Source organism: Candoia aspera, chromosome 7 (assembly GCF_035149785.1).
Source record: "Candoia aspera isolate rCanAsp1 chromosome 7, rCanAsp1.hap2, whole genome shotgun sequence".
In the NCBI taxonomy this organism is placed as follows: Eukaryota; Metazoa; Chordata; class Lepidosauria; order Squamata; family Boidae; genus Candoia; species Candoia aspera.
This window is the reverse complement of record NC_086159.1, coordinates 82,250,825-82,273,079: the sequence shown is the minus strand read 5'-3', so window position 1 is coordinate 82,273,079 and position 22,255 is coordinate 82,250,825. Positions and strand designations below refer to the sequence as shown.

At 41.5% G+C, this 22,255-nt stretch overlaps 1 protein-coding gene across 1 annotated transcript in view; it reads left to right on the top strand.

Moving 5' to 3' along the window:
* LRP6 (LDL receptor related protein 6) overlaps positions 1 to 22,255 on the top strand; it is a 92,138-nt gene that overhangs the window by 19,010 nt on the left and 50,873 nt on the right. Inside the window, exons 2-5 of the mRNA XM_063308326.1 lie at positions 3,020 to 3,413; positions 7,171 to 7,368; positions 17,075 to 17,271; positions 20,541 to 20,672. Of these exons, the coding sequence (XP_063164396.1) occupies positions 3,020 to 3,413; positions 7,171 to 7,368; positions 17,075 to 17,271; positions 20,541 to 20,672 (921 nt within the window). The remainder of the gene's footprint in view (positions 1 to 3,019; positions 3,414 to 7,170; positions 7,369 to 17,074; positions 17,272 to 20,540; positions 20,673 to 22,255) is intronic.

Below are 22,255 nucleotides of genomic sequence, written 5' to 3'. Positions count from 1 at the left end.
GGTTGAGTCTTTCCACGTGTGGTGAGATTAAGGAGTTCTCACCGTGTCTTCTGACTGCCAGTTGGTGTTTGTGGATGTGCATTGCTAGTCTTCTGCCTGTCTGTCCTACACAGTGGCTGTTACAATCCTCGCATTTTGTGTTGTTGATGACTCCTGTTTTTTCTTCTTGGGTATATAGGATTACATTCTTTCTATCAAATATTTGAATGCAAATGTGGACACAATGTTAAATATGGGAGGTTTAACCAGGTTCCTTACAATGAAAGTACTTGTATTTTTGGAGCTCCAGAGATAGAAAACATCCCGTAGTGCACATATTATTTGACCGTCAACTGTATGGGAAAGACAGATCAGTGTCTTGGATCACACATTTAGACAAACAACCTGTTGGGATCCTTGTATTAAAATAACATATTTCATGTGTGGTCGAAATCCAAATATTACATATAACACAGCCTTTCATCTGAACAAAACAGGTCAATTAAGATCTGCATGTGTGGATCTGATTGGGGTAAATTGTAGAGCTGTCACAGAAATATGATCTGCATCTCCTTTTATTTCTGCCTTTTACTCTATTTTGTAACACGTAATCATCTTATTAATGTTCTGTATTTTGTATTCTGATATGGCCTAATGGATAATCAACATGTTGTTGTTGTTGTTAGTGGTAATCTACAATTAGATTCAGAGTCGAAGACTGGTGGAAACTTAGTAATTCAAGTCCTAATCAAGGACCTAAGAATTATTAAGGAGGCGTCTGAGGATATAGGCAGTTCCAGGCAAGGTGACTTTTTTGTAAAATTAGGGCGTTCAGGTCCGATAGATTCAAAATTTCCCAATATCAAGGAGGTCCTTTAGGTATTCCTCCAAGGATTCCAGTCACAATTAGTGTAACAGCGGATTTCTTTTTCCATAGACATTCAACTTCGGTCTGCAAGTCCTGGTATTTCATGATTTTTTTCTAATGCTTTTCCTCAATCCTAGTGTCACCTGGTATAGCAGCATCGGTGAACCAGAGTTTCTTCTTTTCAATGACTGTTATATCAGGCATGTTATAAACAAGGTGCCTTGTGCTGTTTGGATTGTAAAGTCCCGTAAGATCTAACCCACTCATTTTCCAAAACTTGATGGTCCCAGTGGTTCTCACTACATTCAAATCCAAACCCCTGGTAAAGTTTCCAGTGAATAATTTTGTCGGCTCAGTCATGACGCTGCTCATAGTCAGTTTGTGAAATTTTGCTGCAGCCACTGATCAAATGGTTATTACTATTATTATTATTATTATTATTATTATTATTATTAAATGCAAATGAGATATTAAGATTTGTCATACTCCATAGCTTAATGGGACTAGAAAATCTTCTTCTGTTCATGCTTCTAAGGAAACCCTGTTTGAACCAGACTTGCTAAGGGGTGGAAGGGAGACATACTGTATACTATTACAATGTGCTCTCTGTGGGGCTGCCCTTAAAGACTGCTCAGAAAAGTTGCAGCTGGTCCAGAATGCAGCAGCTCAAATAGTTATGGATACACCTTCATTTCCCCAAGTAGCACTTCTACTTTGAGAGTGGCACTGGTTACCAGTTGGCTCCCAGGTGCAATTCAAGGTGCTGGTAGCTACCTTTATAACTTAGGACCTGGATATCTATGAGACCACCTGCTCCCAATGGTCCTTGCCTCCCCACTTAGGAAGAACAGGACCTCTCAGAATTCTCTCTCTTAAAATATATAATCTACAAGTTTCTTGGAGATGGGCCTTCTTGATTGTCAGACCAGCATTCCCGCAAAGAATCAGCCTGCCCCAGTTACTGGGATTCAGGAAAGCTATTAAAACCCAGCTATTTTCACAGACCTTTGAAATGACCTTAGAGGGATTTCTCTTGTGTAAGAATATATGATTATATGGGGTTATAATTCCTCAGTGTAGGAATAGTTAATTTTTTTTTATTGTTGGTTATTTCAGTCATGGTAGTAAGTTGCTCAGAGTTGGTTGATGATTGGAATGGCATGTAAGCTTAATATACTATAAATTAATATTACTCCCAGTGGCTCAAGGAAACACTCATACCCAGGTGATCAAGTAATAAAGCCATTCAAAAAATAGTTGTCTGTCATTTGGGCCACAGATAAGAGACATAGGAGGCATATGTGGGAGGTAGGGAAGTGGATGATGTGTTTGAGGAACTAGCTATTGTTGACTATAACTAATTAAGAATTGACATGCTGGGGGAGAATTGATGTGGTGTGCAGATTATGCTAACCCACAATGTGATCTGCTTACTTTTGGCCTAGTGTGATGCACAGAAGGGATCAGTGAATGAACCAAAATTTAAAACTACAATTGGTTGGTGGCTGAGGTTAGATTCATGCATCATCCCATTTTTTTTATCCATGGAATTTTGAATAAGTCCTGGTTCACACATGACATTATGCCATAAACCAAGGCTTGTACCCTAAAATTCCTGAACTTGCACACAACTCCAGGCCGAAAGTAAATAAACCACTTCCTGAGAATAGCCCATATCTTAATGTGTTGTGAGAATGCAGATTTAACTTTCTGATATATTTTCCTCACCTGAACTATAATCAGAAGTATAAGATCCACGCATATTCAGTGTCCATGAAATTACTCTTTGAATTTTTGATAGATGTTCCCCTCTGAATTTGTCTCATCCTGTTTTAAGACCATTTTTAAGGATTGTTACATCTTCTACCAGAAAACTGCGTATACTTCTTGTGTGCGACATACTGTGTTATAACTGGTGCCAGAAAACTCTGTTAGGTGAATTACACCTTGAAATATTTTGGTTGTCCTTGGTGTCAGTCAACTTAATTATATTTTTTGAATTTTATTTGCAGACTTGTTGCAGTGCTAAAGTGAAACACTTAAGTTACGGTGTTTGCAGAAGCATGTTAGCCAAGAAATACTAATATTAGAAGTTAAACTTACTGGTGACATGATATGGGGTTTTTTAAATGACTGGAAGCTTGACTATAATGTGTTTCTCTTCCTCCCAAGCATCCCCACTGTTGCTTTATGCAAACCGGCGTGATCTTCGGCTGGTGGATGCTGCAGATGTGACTGAGAATGCTACAGTTGTGGTGGGTGGCCTGGAAGATGCTGCTGCGCTGGACTTTGTCTTCATCCGTGGTTTGATATACTGGAGCGACGTCAGTGAAGAAGCCATTAAACGCACAGAATTCAACGAATCCGGGCATGTGCAAAACGTTGTTGTTTCTGGGCTCTTGTCACCTGATGGGCTAGCTTGTGATTGGCTGGGTGAAAAACTGTACTGGACAGATTCTGAAACGAACCGGATTGAAGTTTCCAATTTAGATGGATCTTTGCGGAAAGTTTTGTTCTGGCAAGAACTGGATCAACCGAGAGCAATTGCGTTAGATCCTGCAAGAGGGTAGGTCCATTTCTTTATCTGGGCAGGGCAACTTTTTCCAGCTCAGTAGAGACTTCTGAGCAAAGGGGACATGTCAAAACTGATGCTCTGCTGGATCAACATTTGAAAACTTTAATTATGCTGTAATACAGTCTGTCTTCCTAGGAATTCCTGCTTGTATACCTTGAAGATTGTAGGCTAGGCCGGGAAGTTGAAGGAAAATACTGTGGTGGCAATCCCTGTCCATTATGTTACCCAGAAAACCTCATGGGTTCAGCAAGCCTGACTTGAGGGGGCCCTTAATTTTATGACCTGAAAAGTGCTTAATTTTCCAGCAACCAAGAATAAGAAGTTAAATGATTCAGTCCCAATTATTATCCACCCTGGATGCCAGATGTCCTCGTGTCTGTAGAGTGTGAGTTTCCTTGGCAGATCGATCAAAACAAAGGTGTTCTGTAACAGCTGCCTAAGAGGTGCTTGCTGTCTTCTTCATCTCTTTAAAAGGCCTACCCGATATGCTACGTACTCTGTGAAGAGATGCCTCCTTTTTTTGAGAGACGAATACCTTCTGATTGCAAATTCATTGTTTTGTTTCACTGCAAAGCTGGCTGTTCCCCATATGGTTTTAATTGTAACTCATAAACCCAGTGTGAGCTATAAGATTTAAGGTCTTCCTTGAAACTGGTCATTCAAGTGTTGCCAACAGCTCATTAGTAATATTTTCTGAGCTTTCTTCATTTCGTTTTCCTTATATCTTCACCTTGGTGTCACTTTGACACGGAAGACTCTTGGCAGGTGAAATGTCAGGCTAGTTAAATGCAACTGTATTTTATGGATTTTTTTTTAAAAAGTGGGTGAATTTGTATGTTGAATCAGAATGATGAGGTCTGCTAACTGCTCATGTCTGGATTATCACCCAAACCTCTTGCTTGGGAGCAAATTCCCTAGGCATATGTTGAACTTGTTTTCAAGTAAACACAAAGAAGACTGAAAAAGCTTTTCATTGGATATTCATTTCAGCTTTGCAGTAGCTGATGGTATGCAGTGCATTGCTGTGTTAAAGTCATCTTTGCTTCTGAATTTAGAATCCAAATGATCATTGCTGGGAATTTAACAATACGTGGAGACTCAATTATTTCCTAGAGATATGCCTAACTTGCATGCTGAATTGCCAGCTACTGGAAGGCCATTGACAGGGAAATTTTGGAGTGTCTGTTCATCATTTCAGTTGCTCATAAAATGAGCAAGAGTTGATTTTTAAGTCATTACTCATGGAAAAGAGAATGATTAACTCTTCTTTGACACGATGTGGTAGGGAAGGAATATCAAATGGCAGCTTAGCTCTGGATAATATTTACTGGGTAAGAACAGGAAAGAATAATTGCTTATGATGTCTGGTTGTTCATTTCCCAGAGGAAGGGACGTTGGATGTTTGTTGAACTGGACTTTGGGGACCCTTCAGCAGAACCGTTATGTAGATTTTACTCTTCCATTTCATTTAAAGAATTTTTATCTAGAGTTTCAGGCAAAAAGGCTTTCCTACAATCATTGGAAGTCAGGAGTTGTAAGCCTAGTTTGGAATTCTTGTGAAGGAACCAGTATGTCAGATTGATGTAGTAACCTCTTGGTTTCTAGTTAATTTAAGAACTGGTGCAAACTGGCTTTAGGTGTAAACGATATCTAATCTGGTTTGTTCATAAGAAGCCAAGATTGCCTTGCATTAAGTAAGGGAAAGATGCTTGTAGCCAGCATAGCATTCAGTGGGGAGTGGGTGTTGATTGTAAAGAGTGTGCCCTAAATGGCTCTCTTGGTCTCTGCTGTATGCCTAGCAAAGAAGGGAGAGTTTAGAATTATTCTACTACACATTTGGTTTGAGAGAATCTGATCTGAAAAATTGGATTTTTTTGTAGGAGGTGGCATGGTCTGCATCTGTGCGCTGTGTCCATGGTGGTTGTATCGTTATGATGTCTTTTTTCAAATAATAAACTGGCTGCTTTTCATGAAGGAAAAGATGAGGGGGGCGGCTGTTGATTGGTTTAGTAATGACTGAACGACTGACTAGTAGTAGTTTATTTAAGAAAACATGTATAAGCAACCCATCATTCAGAGCAAAATGTGAAGCAGCTATATTAGCCCTTTGTGTATCAATTCAGTTTTTAAAAGGGTTTAGCATACCGACTGGCAACCAGCCTGCATTTAACTGTTAGGAATGCTGCTTCTCTTAACATTCAATCTGAATTTGCTTTCCTTTTAACTTCAATCCATTATTTTGTGTCCTGCAGTCTGAAATGGTGGAGGACAGGTCTTGTTCTTCATCTGTAAGACATCGTTCCCCCATCGGTCATCTCTCAAGGCTAAACGAAACCAGTTCCTTCAGCCTCTTTGTAGGCCTTAATTTCTACTCCCCTGATCATCCTCAATGCCCTTTTTCTGAACTTTCCCTGTTTCTCTGAATCCTTCTGGAACTGTGAGGTCTAAGCAATATGGGATAAAGTGTAACAGCCCCTTAATGGAATTATTTATTTATCACATTTGTACCTGCTGCCATTGTAGTATATAAGAGGCGGGTTTCTCTTGATGCAGCCTAAAGACTGTGTTACACCCTGACTCATACTTAGTTTGCATTTAACTACTGCTGTATTCCAAGATATTTTGCACAAGTTTTATTCTCAAACCAGGTGCCCCCCATCTTATGTCAGTACATGAGATTTCTGTCTCCTAAATGAAGAACTTTGACTGGTCTCTGTGAAGTTTCATTCTGTTCCATAGGAAACCATTGTACTCCACGGAGATTCAATTTTTAAAAGAAATCAGTATTAACACAGCCCTTCCATATTTATACAGCAAAACCCAGTAATCTCAACAGTAATCTTTTTGGGTAGCAGTTCCCAGTCCGAAACGTAAAGCTTAACTGGCAAGAAATGCACTGGGATTTCTTTAATTCTTAATTCAAAAAATTTAAAACAATCTCTTTGCTCAATTTTCAGCACTTTGTGTGGTAGATCGTATGAACCACAGTATTACATAATCTGCTCAGCAGATTCAGGCAGCCGATTTTGACATGCATTTCTGTGCAGACTGCAGTAAACATCCCCAAATCAGCAAAGCAACAGAATTAAGGCAAGTTTCGCATTTTTAAATGCAGTCTGAAGGTTCCATAATCAGGAAGGCACCACATTGGCTTGCGGTGAATGGCTTTGCAGGTCCACTTTGGGCGACCTTTGGTAGCTTATTGATAATCATGTTTCCAGAGTGCTTTTGAACAGGAAGATGATTCCAGCCTTTTGCCGAACCAGGTCCAGAATCAGTGCTAGACTTAGCAGCCTGTGTGAACAGTGTCACCAGCGGGACTTCTGTGTCTTTTCTTCACAAGAGAATTTGTCTTCAGCGCTCCTTTTTTTCAGGCTCCTCTTCGCTTGACCGTAGTTGACTCTGGTCCCTCTGCCATATTGGCTTCCTAGAAGTGGGTTCCTCTCACTGTTTTTTCAGAAAGCAAGGGGAGTTTCCCCCATCCCCATGTTTTTCTGGGGGTATCAGAGAGAATTTTAAAATAACACCCCTACCCAAGAGAGAGGCAGTCCCGAGTGATGCTAGAAGTGTGCCAGGACGCACATCCCTCACAGACCAACCCCACTGTCCAGTCCAGACTGAGAACAGAGATAATGAACAATACATCTAACTGGTATCTTTCTTCTCTTTACATGCTTACAATGTATTTGGGGGGGAAAGTGGACATAACCTGTTTTTCCCATTCCTTTTTTTTTTTTTTAAATCCCAGGTTCATGTACTGGACGGACTGGGGAGAAATGCCAAAGATAGAACGTGCCGGGATGGATGGTTCAAGCCGTTCAGTAATCATCAATGTGGACATTTATTGGCCAAACGGGTTAACCCTGGATTATGAAGAACAGAAGCTGTATTGGGCAGACGCTAAGCTGAACTTCATTCACAGATCAAATCTGGATGGAACACACAGGTACGAATTAAGGCGGGCACTTTGAAGGAAATCTGCGTTGTTACCTTAAACAGAGGCAAGGATATCAGCCAATCAGTGCCCATGATTGTTCTGCTGTCATTTTATTTCATGGATTGTTGGATGTTTAGAATGATACTCTGTTTTTATCTGCAGAAAGAAGATAGGACAGTTAATTTGCTAAGAATTTCCAAAGGGAACTTCTTAATCGTTTGATTCAGGGAAGATCAAATGAGAATGAGATTATCGGAGTCCTCATTACTGGCAAGACTGTATTCTTACCTTTTCACGAAGGTGGTGTTACCTTGCAAAATGTTTGTGTGCATACCTACACGAGAAGAGACAGGGAGATGAAGCTCGAAGACCTTTATTTAGGCAGGGCTGGGAGGAATAGAGAGGAGCTGAGTTGAACTGGCTTAGCTGTGACCCTCATCTTCCTCCCTGTGGGAAATTGAGAGCTGGGAAATGCTGGGCCATCTTTCCCAGTAAGCTTCTTCCTGCAAAATTATTGGAGGCTTTGAGTACCCTAACCCTAACCCTATGGGACGCGGTGGCGCTGCGGGCTAAACCGCTGCGCTGCTGAGCTTGCCGATCGGAAGGTCGGCAGTTGGAATCCGCGCGACGGGGTGAGCTCCCGTTGCTCGTCCCAGCTCCTGCCCACCTAGCAGTTCGAAAACATGCAAATGTGAGTAGATCAATAGGTACCGCTTCGGCGGGAAGGTAACGGTGTTCCGTGTCATCATGCCGGCCACATGACCACGGACGGGTCTATGGACAACGCCGGCTCTAACGGCTTAGAAACGGAGATGAGCACCACCCCCTAGAGTCGGACGCGACTGGACTTTACGTCAAGGGAAACCTTTACCTTTACCTTGAGTATCTAAGCAGCTGTAGTTTTCTTAACACTTTTTGTTCTCCAACCACATCAGCCCATTTTTTAAGTTTCCCAGCTTCTGAGATCTGCCCAACATTTTCCCCTACACTGTAGGATTTGTGGTTCTTATCAGTAGGAGGTATGTCACCAAACAAGGACATCTTCTCCAGTTTGGCCACCTTTGCTGGCAGGGCCATCCCCCACCTCTGTCCTAAGTGGAGAAGGAGTTGGAATGTAATCCCCAGCCCTCTTTGGCAGCCCTTTAAAATTTTCAGAGTCCTACTGAGAAAGATGCAATGACAATGTGAGCTCAGAAGTAAAATCAGCACTGGTATAGAACAGGAGCTTCAAGGAGACACAATTAGTGGGGACGGAGGAAGGGTGGTGTGTGAGATAAGACTAGAAAAAGTAAATGCTGTAGGTGCATTTGAACAATGTACCCTCTTTATAAGAGGTTGGGGCTGCCTGTAGGTAATAGAAGAGCATTGCATGAAACAGTAGCCAGGCAAAAGTTGGGATTTTGCGGCAAAATAGTGAGTCTTCCTGTAATGAAGAGTTTTGAAGCCTATGGTAGTGAAGAGGATTGACTGCCAACTTTCTTGCTGCAACTGTATGCATTCTTTTGGGTTGAAACGCAGCATTTTGAACAGTAAAAGCTTTGCTTGATCCCTAATGAAGAGCTGTCAAAGGCTGCCCTTGCAAGCCTTCTAGGGAACTGAGAGATGTCATTTTATATCCACTGATTGGTCTGAATGTTATTATTGGGATATTCCTGCTTTGAGAATGGGTTTTAACCATGAAAAGCTGGTATCTGGGAAACAAGCGAATGAAACACTGTGTTTAATATATGCTTTTATATTTTTTGTTTATTTTGCACGCCTTGTGGAATTCTTTGAACTGGGGGTAAATTACGATCGTGAATATTACGTGTGGGATAATTATAGACGCAGCCGTTCAAAAACATTTTAAGCATTTATGAAGTCATTTGTTTAAAGTGCACTGAAATATAGAAATGTTTACCGCTATGAAATGTCTTCGCATGGTACAATTTTCAGTCCTTGGTAGTGTCAGTCTATAGGAGAAGGGAAAAAGAAATGTTTGTCTTAATAAATGGTCTCTATCAATATTGTCCCTTCCCTAACAGAGCTGTGACGTAGAGTTGAGCAAGGGTTACCCATAATGTGGTCTTCTTCTAATTGGATCTGACCACGTGTAGAACACACAATGGTAGTGTACACAATTACAAATAGCAGGCTGGGGAAGCTTCCTCTCCTAATTAGGAAACCACCACCCTTGGCGTATCTGTGGTTTTGCTCGGTTGGTTTGTGATAGCTGATACCGCTTTTTGAACTGTCAGTTGGAGTCACCCAAGTACGCTTAATGGGACTCACCATGGTTATTTATGTTTGCTCGGTTTTTTAAAGTGAGCTCAGAAAAACCACTGGATGCATGTGGCCTGGGTTTCCAGAATAATAATTTTGAAAAATCTGTTTTCTTTGAGGTCACTCTAGGCAACAGCCCAGGGTGTTTTAGAAGTACTTGTCTGAGTGTCTAAATTCAGTGCCAAGAAAAGTGCTCTTTTCGTCTACAACTAAATCTCACTTCTGTAGTTTTCAGTCCTTTTTAGGATATAACTATATTAAAAACATTTTACAGTCTTCTACATATTAAGAGATAATTATTTGTAAGCTTGTCTTGAACTCCTGTCTTCCTGAAGACTTGTGTAGCTCTGCTGTTGTGCGTTTTTGCAGCTGTATGAACCATTTTTGGCTGATGTCTGAACCTCCCATTATTTTCATATTGACCCTACCGGCCACTGAGTTTTGCTGTAAAGACAGATGCAAAAGAACAGGATGGAAAATGGATGTCCAGCCATTCAGCAACTGTACCCAAGTCGCTTCATTGAAGACCCTTATTTTAAAATCCGATCAAAGATGAATATAAATGAAAATAGTGTGGGCACCATTGCTCTCAAGTTACTCATTTGAAACAGAAAGAGTAAGAAAAAGTATTTACAGTACATGTAACCCAATTGAATTCTGCTATTTATTATGCTTCATAGTAGTTACTAAATTGGATGTAAAATGAAAGCATATACAGGTAGTCCTTACTTAATGACAATTAATTTAGCAATGGTTTGGACTTACAACAGTGCTGAAAAACCAACTTGCGACCAGCCCTTGCACTTATGGCCGTCGCAGTGTCCCCGTGGTTATGTCATTACAATTCAGGTGCTTGGCAACTGGTTTGCATTTACAACCATCGCAGCATCCCATGGCCATGTGATCACCATTTTCTATCTTCCCATCCAGCTTCTGGCAAGCAAAATCAACGGGGAACCACACAATTCGGTTAATGACCATGTGGTTTGCTTAACACCCATGGTGATTCGCTTAATGACCACCGCAAAAGTCGTAAAATCGGGTCGGATTTGCATAAGGACCACTTTGCTTGGCAACTGAAATTCCAGTCTCAATTGCGGTTGTTAAGTGAGGACTACTTGTAATTTGGATGAAAAAATACAGTTCCCAGTCTCTCAGATGGGACTTGTACTGGCAGAATTCTGGTTCCTCTGGTCTAATTTCCAGTTTATCTAATTAAGAAGCCATGCTTCATAATTTTATACAATAACTTGTCTGCTCTTACATTAAATGCTATACACTGCTGTATATTAAGTATTGCTGGATTGATCGATTATGTGCAATTGTTGTTGACACATAGATTTTCTCCATGATGACCTGTCCCTAATCTGGTCCTTCAGCCACTGTAACCGAGCCCATCTACCTTGCTGCTGTTCTTCTTCTCTTTCCTTCCACCTTTCCCAGCATCAGAGTCTCCTTCAGAGAGTTGGGTCTTCACATAATGTGTCCTTAGTAGGATCATTTGTGCCTCGAGTGAGAACTCCGGGTTGATTTGCTCAATGATCCATCGGTTTGTTTTCTTGGCTGCCCATGATATTCTCAGAAGTCTTCTCCAACATCTAAGTTCACAAGCATCAATATTCTTCCTATCCTGCTTCTTCAAAGTCCCAACTTTTGCTTCCATAGAGTATCACAGGGAACACCACGGCTTGCACAGTTCTGATCTTTGTAGACAGGGACACATCACAGCATCTGAATATCTTTTCCAAGGCCTTCATGGCTGCTCTACCAAGTGCTAGTCTGCAGCGTATTTCCTGACTGCTTGTTCCTTTATTGTTGATGGTTGATCCTAAAAGGCAGCTCTCCACCACTTCAGTATCTTCATTGCCAATTCTAAGGCTGGTTGTATTGCTGGATTCTCATATTTTATTATCTTACCATGAAACAGTGAAACCTTGAATGTCTCATGTTGGTCTGAAGGACGCATTCTAATGCAAGCAGAGTTTTGCTGGATTAATGGCTTTATCAGAAATACAGATTAGTTAAAATTAATGGTGTAATTGCCAGAGTTGTAAAGAACCAGGACTATTCATTCTGTAAATAGATACTGTTACACTTTTAATATAAAGCAGTTCCTGGGGGTTAATGAGGGAATGCTGAAAAACAGTGGAATAGATTCTGGTAGGTTGTAGGAAAAGGAAGAAAGGAAGAATTCTGATTTTAGAATCTTAGTTCTTTTTTTTTCTTCAGTTAAGCCCTTGATCAGTAGACAGATATCTATTAAAGACTGGCTTATACACTTCAGCAAGATACTCTGGAATTATTTCTTAGCTCCCTGACCAAAATCTCTTTCAGATATTGGATTTTTGCCTGCTTAATGTATGAGATTAAGGATTTTATTACAAGTCTTTCAGGCAGTAAAACACCAAGACAGGAAATACTGTCTCCAGAAATGGTCCTTTTTCTCATTAGTGGGGCAAAACAGTAGTTTAAACTTTTTCTGACTAATGGCAGAATCTGTTTAAGACACTGTTCCTCTCAAAATAGTGGTGATCCAGATCCAGTCAGCTACTGATTAGTAAGTCTTCTGGACATCTCTTCCCAGTTGTATCTCTGAGCAAATTGGGATGCTTGGAAGAAATAAAATTCACTATATTTCCAAAATAAGGTGGCTGTAGAAAGGAATAAAAAGGCAGTAATGGTGGCTCTTGAGCTATCCTGCCAAGACGGTGTTGATAATGCTAAGCCTTACGCAGTATTTATGACTCGGCAATGGCATCCAACTCAACAGATAGAAATAAGTTGTGGCAAAAGTCCTACCATCCTTGCTGTCCAGCCTGTTTCTTCTCATTGTCATTTGGGTACAGACTTTCGTCCCTTTGCTTGGCTCTGGTTATTTCTCTTGTCTTCACCAATGGTGCCTCCTACAGCTGGGACAAAGGAAAGGACCTCTGTGTCCTTTTCAGGCACAATCATGTTCACACAAGAGGATGTGGCTCCTAAAACTGCCCCAGACCCAAGCCACTTAAACTCTGAAGTTTTGCCAAACTTGGAATTGTGTCCAGAAAAAAATCTGGTAACCAGTTTAGTCCCTGAAATATGATTCTGCCTGTGTGCAATCCCAGCTTCCTAGCTCTTACATTCTAGATCAGTTGCTGTTTCTTAAGATTGTTTTTCAAAGTGGTTGCCTCATATACGGCATGTTAATTGGGATGTGATTAAGTCATGCATCTGTGGCCAAGTCGGACCTCAGTAGGAACAGATAGAGTTGTTGCACCAGCTTAATCTGAGCCACTACCTGAGCCTCCAGGTGCAAAGCTGAATCCGAAAGTAACTCCAGCCTGTGAACCCAATTCTTCCAAGGTACTACCACCACCACATGCAAAAGAGGCTGAACTCTGTTTCGAGAGGACACCTGATTACTGATCAGGAACAGCTCTGTCTTGCTTGGACTGAGTCTCAATTTTTGAACCTCATCGAACCCATTGCTGACCAGCAGAAGAAAGATAAATGGAGCTGTCTTTCATCTGCATGTTGATGGCAGATTTCACATACATGTCAAGTAACATGGGATACAAGATCTTGTCCTCACAATGGTGCCTCCTCCACTGTTGGGAAGTAGAAAAGGACCTCTGTATCAGATCCCTGAGGATCAGTAGTGTACAAGAACTAAACATGAGGTCCTTCTTTGCCATCATCTGAAACCAACTTTTCAGAACTACTATAAAACCATAAAACCATTTCCAACACTGATTAAGGTTTTCATAGTTTTCTAAGTCATAGGCCAACGAGTAGTTTGCTGCTGAGTTCTTCTTGAAGCAAGTATGTAAGTTGAAAGAATGTCATAAAACTGTTAGTCCTGTGGTAGGAATAGTCTTTCCTTTGAGATGGACATCTTTGGCAATGTCACAGAAATGAATTGTTGTTGTCTTCTCCTGGGATGTTGTTTTTGAGTTCCCAGCCTTGCTGATAACCCTGGAATCCTCAGATGGATCTTGTCAGCCCCTCTAGGTAGACCAGACCAAGAAGTCAACTCCACAGGAGGACTTTAACTACTTTTATTGAGATTAGCTATAAGAGAACTTTGCAAGCCAGATTGTGCTGCACCTGCTCCAGTGAATTAGGAAGGAATCTGCCTGAACCACTTCTGAATGTTACCTTGTTTTTCTGGACTTAAAAGATGTTTCAGCTCCTTCAGGTAACAGTTCTTGCATAGTTCTGGCAAGGCCTCTTCAGGTCTGGATCCAGATTCTGACTAGGGGCTCCACTGCATAACTTACTCAATAGCCAAGGCTATTTAGGTGTTGCACACTGTAGAGGCAGTGTGATACAAACATTGATGCAAAAATTGCAGAATTTTAGGGAGGAAGAAAGGAAAGGAGATTTGAGGGGATCAAGATATGGAGGAAGAGAAATCTTCTTTGTATCTGAAATATTATTTGCAAATAAATCCCACATCTTATATTAGTTTTATAATGCCAGAATACAGGCATCCAGGTTTTACTTATAACTCAACTTCTGCATGGGATAGAACTGGATGGGCAGTTGTGAATGATTTTGTGAGGTCCCCTCTGAAATACTTGTTTGTGCTTAATTGTTTCAGCAAATTTAACGGTTCTTTTCATTTCCTGACTTTGTGAAAAACTGTACAGTGACTTAGAAGTTCCAGCTATTGAGTGCCTGGTATGTGTGCATGTACGCATGGATTTATTTAATTTGATTTATTCAACCACCCTACCCCAAGGCCTGGGAGAACTTTCTAGAATGGCAGTAGGGCAGCAGTCACATGGGGGAATCTCATTCCAGAGGGCAGGCATCATGACAGAGAAGACGAGTTTCTGGGCTCCCAGTAGGTGACATGGTTTAATTGAAGGGACCTGGGTTAGGGTTAATTGAAGGGACCCAACCCTGTTGGATTGAACTGGCTTGGTTGGTACGACAGGAGATAGATGGTCTCTCAAATAACTAGGCCCTATGCCATGTTATAGGTCAGAATCAGCACCTTGAATTGCAACCACAAGTGTACTGGTAGCCAGTGCAGATTGCAAAGCAGAAGTGTTACATGGGCATACCAAGGCATGCCAATCACTGCCTGTGCCATTGCATTTTGGATCAGTTGAAGCTTCTGAGTGGTCTTCAAGGGAAGCTCCATATAGAGCATGTTGCAGTAGTCAAGCCTTGAGGTGACATAGGGCATGAGTGACTGCCTGTAGGGCTCCTGATCTAGGAAAAGGTGCAATTGGCACACCAGATGAAGTTGTGAAAAGGCCTCCCTGGCCCCAGCTTCCACCTGTTCATTGAGCAGGAGCTGTCCTAACAGTCAGGATCCACGCTGAGACGAGGAATAAGTCTCTAGTGTTTTATTACTGCTGCATTAGACAAAATCCTAACAAACTGAAGAAGCATGGGAAAAACCCAGACAGATAAACCCCAAAAGTCAAGGCAGGTCTGTTCTGCGTCTCTTTGAATGGCTGCTCAACTCCTCACTACTATGCATGCGTTTTCCCCCCTGGATAGGGGCCCCCTCCTGCTCGCCATCCGTGCTCATGACAGGAGCTGTGAGTTGAGTAATACACCTAGACTGAGCACCACTCTTGAATGGGGCAGTGCTAACCCATCCAAGGTCAAAGATGGAACGTCTCCAGATCTAGGTGGCCGTAACATCCATAGCCACTCGGCCTTGCAGGACTGAGTCAGACAGTTCCTCCCCATAGAAACCTGTCAGTGTCCAGGCCCTGGGACCGAACCTGTTTACTTATTTGCTCCAGTGGTGCCATAATTCTACAGTAATGATACGCAGTAATCTAATTGCCCAAAAGAGAAACTGAGAAATGTCAGAATATTGCCTAAAGAGAAGTCATAAACTGAGAACACTGAGTATAGTCTGCTTCAGAAGCAGTAGGCAGGGGGGTCATTTATGTTATATTAAACCAAGATTTTTTTTTCTCCCAAAGCGTGTGGGGGAAAAGTGTTCCAAGTTTTTCTTTTTCTCGGAGTGAACAAGTGCATTTTTTACATTGTTATTTGACAATACTGAATTCCAGCAGGACTGAAATGCAGGGCCTGCTAAAGAAGAATAACCAGTCCGTTTCTCCTCATTTTACCTTGCAGGAACAGCCCTAATTAATAGTTAACCCATTCCTGGTGGAAATGCAGTTTACTTTATAGTCTCCGGGGGAACATTCTTGCTAACACGATGAGGTTTTTTGGAAGCCTGTGTATGTTGGAGAATGGAATAATATTTCAGAGGCTGCTCACCATTTAGTGCCATACTCTTTATGAATATTTGCACTCAAATAGCTGTGATTAATACAAATCAGTGCTTTGGGGGAGAAAAAGTAAAAGCAACTTCTGTTTGGAGATACAAGGATAATAATAGTAGGGATTTATATATTTTAAAATAACACATACGCTTTTAAAAGTCCAATAGAGCACAATGCTAAACATAACTTAAATAACCAACAGGTTTAAAAAATATTCTATATTCCTACCTCTAACAGAGCATTAGAGGTAGGAAGATAGAGCATTTTTTAAACCCGTTGGTATTTAAGTTATGTTCAGCATTAGATGATGTTCTTTTGTTAATATTGAAACATAACTGGCTTATAAATGGAAGGATGTAGCAGGTTCTTATGGATGAAATGTGCCTGGAACACTCTCATTTCAGGCACATCATTGCACAGACTTAAATTCAGAACTCAGCAAAGTTTATTTGCAAATAAGCACGCGTACAATTAGGCTGTCCCTAACCTGGAAGGAAGAAAGAGTTTGACTGGATTAAATCTTTGATGTTTTACTGAACTCTATTAAATCTACTTCTAGTTATTTTCCCTTTTAAAACACAACGTCCCACACAGTGTGATTTCTTTCCAGTAGTTGCATACGACTGTCTGGTGGCCACTCTCTCTTCTGTATACATCTTCTGCAAACATTCTGCTGAATCAGCACTTGGTTTTAAGCAGAGGCTAGAAATCTGTTTCCTGTATCCATGCTCTAAAATCCACCTGTGGCCTACGCAGGGGGCGTGTGGGATTACCCCATGGGATTAATTTATATGGGTTTGTCCTGGTTATGGTAATGCATTATTGTGGCTTTGCAAGCCAACCGACGCCCTTCGTTACTGGTGTAAATTTACTGGGTCTACTGGTACACCAATCTGTTTCCTCGTTATTACTGCGCAAATTGCATTAAACAAAATTTTAAGGCTTAAATGTGAAATGTTCCATCAGATTCATGAATTCTTTGAATTCATTTGGAGGCTAATACTCTGTCTGAAAATTAGTTAAAAGGAAGGCGTTCAGGTTTCTCAGCTATTTCAATTCATGGATATGGATTGCAAATTTCACAGTCCTGTTCTGATTTCAAGGCGGTGCGGTAGGAGTGGGGGGGAGGTTTGACAAGGGTCTAAAAAGCTGGTCTTTCCTAGATCCAGGGAGATGGCTTACAGTGCAATACACATGTTACTTATTTCCAGGCAAGCTGTGATCAAAGGATCCCTCCCACATCCTTTTGCTCTGACACTATTTGGTGACACGCTGTATTGGACCGATTGGACAACTCGGTCCATCTTGGCCTGCAACAAATACACTGGACAGAACCTGCGTGAAATACATTCCAACATCTTCTCCCCCATGGACATCCACGTCTTTAGCCAACAGCGGCAGCCCAGTGGTGAGTTTCACTTGCTTTTCCCGGAATGCCCTAGCTGGGACGTCTCATTCATTTTGCAGATTTTGCAGACCTTCACGCGTATGGTTTGTACAGCGGTAGGTACGTAGCCATTGTGCTGATCTTTTTTGGATTAGGCAGCATTTGTGTGGTTGAAGAAGAGGATTAAGAAGTAGCAAGCAAAAGAAATTAAAGACTTAACGAAGAAAAAACAAAGGAAATATATCTAAATTTAGTTTATGCTAAGTGTAGTTGTTCACTCCATTTTTCTTGTCAAACTCAAAGACCAAATTTATTCATTTATTTTATTTTATTTTATTTTATATTCCGCCTTCATTATTTTTATAAGTAACTCAAGGTGGCAAACATACCTAATACTCCTTCCTCCTCCTATTTTCCCCACAACAACAGCAACCCTGTGAGGTGGGTTGGGCTGAGAGAGGGGGACTGGCCTGAGGTCACCCAGCCGGCTTTCGTGCCTCAGGTGGGACCAGAACTCACAGACTCCTGATTTCTAGCCCATTTCCTTAACCACTAGGCCAAACTGGCTCTAATACTTTGGTCTTTAATATATTGATTTTTAAATCTGCTCCTCATTTGAATCAAAGAATCTAATGTTAGCTGCAAGTGATTTGCAGCCAACAGCACAACATTTTCTGCATACAAAAGTACGTGTGTGTTCTCATCACCAGATGGGTCCATCAGCACCGACCTCTGTCACCAATCATGGCTTTGCTCAATCAGTCCTTTCTCATACTGCTCTCCAGTAAGACAGTGAAGTTGAGGTGCTGCTTACAGCTTTCCCTGCCATAACAGTTCTGGTGAGCTTGGGGCACCGTCTGGCCAGGGTTCCATAAGTACAATCAAAACCCAATTTTACTCTTAAGCATCTCATGTTTTTCTATGCAAGCCACAACTCTTAGCTAGAGACCACTTTAGAAATCAGCATCCCACCATCTTTAGGGTACTTGCATATAGTAAGGATGCAATTTGGAAAGGTATGACTTAGAAGTATGTTCTGAGAAAAAATACTTGTTTGCACACTTACCTTCATGAGTAAAGGGTATCTTATGATATGTGCTATTTAAAATGGCAACTATTATTTTTATTGACAAGAGATGGATGGTTTCTTAAATGGTGGTTTGTACTTCCTCTTCTTTTGACTTACAGGTTCTGCTTCTGAAGCCCTTGACACTAGTGATCCTGAGCGTAAAAAGCAAAACTCAGACAATTAGTTCAGAATCAGATTTCCCTGTTCATTTGGAAGTTCAAACTGAAAGAGGATTTCTAACTGTAGTTACCACAATAACATAGAATAACATAACCTTTGAATTTAATTGTGTTATATTTTAACACAGCCTAGAACGTTACTTTGGCTAGACCAGTGTTGTATAGAACTTTAAATTCTTTTGTAAGAGTGCCAAACTTTCGCATAAGATAGAACCCACCTTTTCTGCTAGTTAATGCTAACAATAAATCAAAGCTTATTTGTAAGTTACTATTTCAACTTACAAGGCTGCCCAACTCTCAGTGATTCTGGGCGGCACACAGATTGAAAACAAACCCGGTGGGCCGGCTGACTGAAGTGGTATTCCACAACTGGTTGTGTTTTGAACAGATCAATTCATCAAAGCACTGCATTTTCCCTCTCCTGGGTATGTGCTGGGTGTGCGTAGGGGTGTATAAATAACTAGCCAACCAGGAAAGGAAAGGAAAGAGTAAATATTGTCGAAAGTAGGTAGTTTTCACAAAATGCTTTCCACAGGCCAAAGAGAGCTTACTACTGCTGATAGGAAGAATTGCTCCAAATCCTTCCCCTGACTCTAAATTTGTGGAGAACCTTCAAGAACACAGGGCAGCGTAGTGAGATTTCCAAGGGCTGCGAGGGGTATCTCTGTGACAAGACTGACATTCTTTTTCCAGATGGATGATTTTAAGGCTCATAAATGGATGAGCACTGCATACCCATTGCTTAAACATCCATTTTGATCTTTAAGTTACAGAGCAAATGCCCCAAATTGCACTGCCGTAAATCAGCCATTTTGCCATCGAATTTTGACTGGCCTATGTGGGAGCCAGAGATGGGGCTGTGGGTGCCTTTCCCTCTGCTCCTGGAGAAAGATAACTCTAGAGGAAAATTAAAATTCAGAGGGTAAATAATGTCTATAGGTAAACTAATTTACCCCCCAAGTCTCTGCTGAGTGAGAGCTGAGTTAGTACACTTGCCACCCTTCCTGTGAAACCTTGTGGTAAGGGAATGCAGGAAGATGACTTAGATAAAATCACCATAAAAATGAGGCATTGAAAGGGTTAAAAGTTGTGCATTGAATTTAACAGAGGAAAGGGGAAAAGAGCTTAGACACCATATAAAGAAAGGTGACCATGTAAGTTTCTCCCTGCTTATTGGTAGATTTGAAAATTCCAGGTAGAACTTAAAAGTTTACTTGTGGCCTATCCACAAATGCACAAGAGACTCTTTCTTTCCAAGTAGCGCTACTGACAGTTGAGTCTTTCCTGCAGGAACCTTTTCTGTTCTTTCCAAATGCATCTTTTCTCTTATAGGTAGTCCTTGACTTATGACCGTTTGTTTAATGACGGTCCGAAGTTATGACAGCATTGGAATGGGTGCTTTACAGCCTGTAAACGTTGCACCACCACCCCACGGTCACATGATTGCATTTCAGGCGCTTGGCAACCGGCTTGCATTTAAGACCGGTTCAAGCATCCTGCAGTCACGTGATTGCGTTTTGCGACATTTCTTGCCATTTTCCAGCAAAAAAATCTCATTGGGCAAGCTGGATTCTCTTAACAACTGTGGTGATTCACTTAATGACCACCGTAAAATGATCATAAAATCGGGTACGGTCACATGGTGATTCAACTTACGACTGCAATGACTTAGGATGGAAATTCTGGTCCCAATTGTGGCCATATGTCAAGGACTACCTGTAGCTGGTCTCCAGGAGTAGAGATGGCGCTGATCCTGCCTATACTTACAGGAAGCCAGAGGGAGCCAATTTTCCCATGGACTGATAGGGGTTCTACACTGTGTCTTCTTTCTCATCTGTTTTCCTTTGCACATCCATGCACAGGTCCACTTTACATAAATGTCCACCCACGTAGTTCAGATACTACATGCAATACAGGCTCCCTTGGACTGCTGCTGAGTGTGCTCGACACCCATGCTTATTTTGTCTTTCGCACTTCCAACTCTTGGTACGGCAGGTTTGCAACTAACGGGGAGACTGTTCTGTGCTTTCTGTATTTGACAGCTACAACCCCCTGCAGGAATAATAATGGTGGTTGTTCCCATCTGTGTTTGATGTCTCCCATCAAGCCCTTTTATCGGTGTGCGTGTCCCACAGGCGTGAAACTCCTTGAGAACAAGAAGACTTGCAAAGATGGTGAGTTTCAGTTGGACGTAAGCACTAAGTCAAAAATGTCAGAAATACCAAGATGCTGATTGTGACCATGTGATTGTAGCCCCATCCCCTTTGTACATGCACCACAACACACCTGCCGCTAAGTAATCCAACGGGAAGGTTTGATAGGTGTGTGAAACCTCAGTGGCAATTTTCCCTGACCAAGAATGGCTGTAGCTGGTGAATTGGCCCAAACCAGTAAAAATACTCATCTAGGATGCCTTGAACGCCTGATGAAGCTGAAGTGGGAAAAGGCATTTCCTCTGCTAACATCTCACCTGTCATTCAGTCGCCTGCAGAACACAACTTTGAGGAACAAAACTGTGGTTCGTTCAACTTGTCCTCCACATGCCACTTCCTGAACAAGTCAATTAACTTCATTTTTTGACTTGTTTAAAGCAAACAGAAAGATGAAATTGAAGATAGTAAGCTCAACTGTGCAGGGCTGTATTTTAACATTTTCCTCAGGGGAAAAATACACCTCTGCCATCCATCAACCATTTCATTGCTGTAATTATACCAAAATCTCCCCCCCCCTAAACTGAGTAAAAATCAAGGAAAAGATGTATAAGTGGTAAATTATTTGAAACAGATGTTAATTTTCTGCAAGGGTTCTAACATGCCAATTTTTAAACATCAGTTCAGACTGCACAGGCCCTCTGATAGTTATCTTTTATTCTGTAACATATTAGAGTGTAGTATTCAGAAGAAGTTTGAAAGCCAGGAAATATTGTGGGAAATTTATAGCATTTATATTACTTGACCCCAAATTGGTGCAGCAAAGGTGAATCTGGCTGACCTCACCAGAGTACTTTCCATGACAACTATTTTTTTGGGGGGGGGGAGGGTCTTCTCAATTTATAGAAGAGAGAAATCTTTTTGTAGGTCTCCTGTTTTTAATTCACTCCTTGAAGGCCCAGTGGTCCTTCACTTTCTGTTTCCAGCAATTCCAAAAATCTTTAGGGAAGCAGATTGCATAAAATCTGTGGTAAGTGACTTTTATGGTTGACACAATTGTCTGGCCACACAGATTTATTGCCTGTCTTGATCAGGGTCACTTCACAGAGGGGGAGAGCAATGAACAAACTCCTGCTTCCTCCCCACCAACCCCACCCAGTGACTCTGCTTGCAGGTTGCTAATTTTCCACAATGGAAAATCAGTTGTTCTGAGCAGGATTGCAGGATGGGAGCGGGAAATATCCTTGCTGCTTCCTTCCTCCTAGGAATGTTGCTTAAGATCGCCGGCACCTTAGCAGTGGGACACCAAGCATCTGCTCCTACCAGCCAGTTGATGCGCTTGGTAAATGGCTCGGCTGGGTAATCTGGCCACAGGGAGGGAATGATGAGCTTTCTCCCACCAGACCCACCTTGCAAAGTTCATGTGAAGTGGTTCCTTTCCTGCTTTTGTTAACATTTTCCCACCGTTCAGGAGCACTGGATTCATTGATCGTGGGCTAATCATTGGTTACACGTGGTGTCCCTGTGAGATCTAAGTATCATGAAATTCCTGCATATCTTCAACCAAGAGTAAGGGGCTGGCTTCAGAACTGATCAGTGCTTTTATT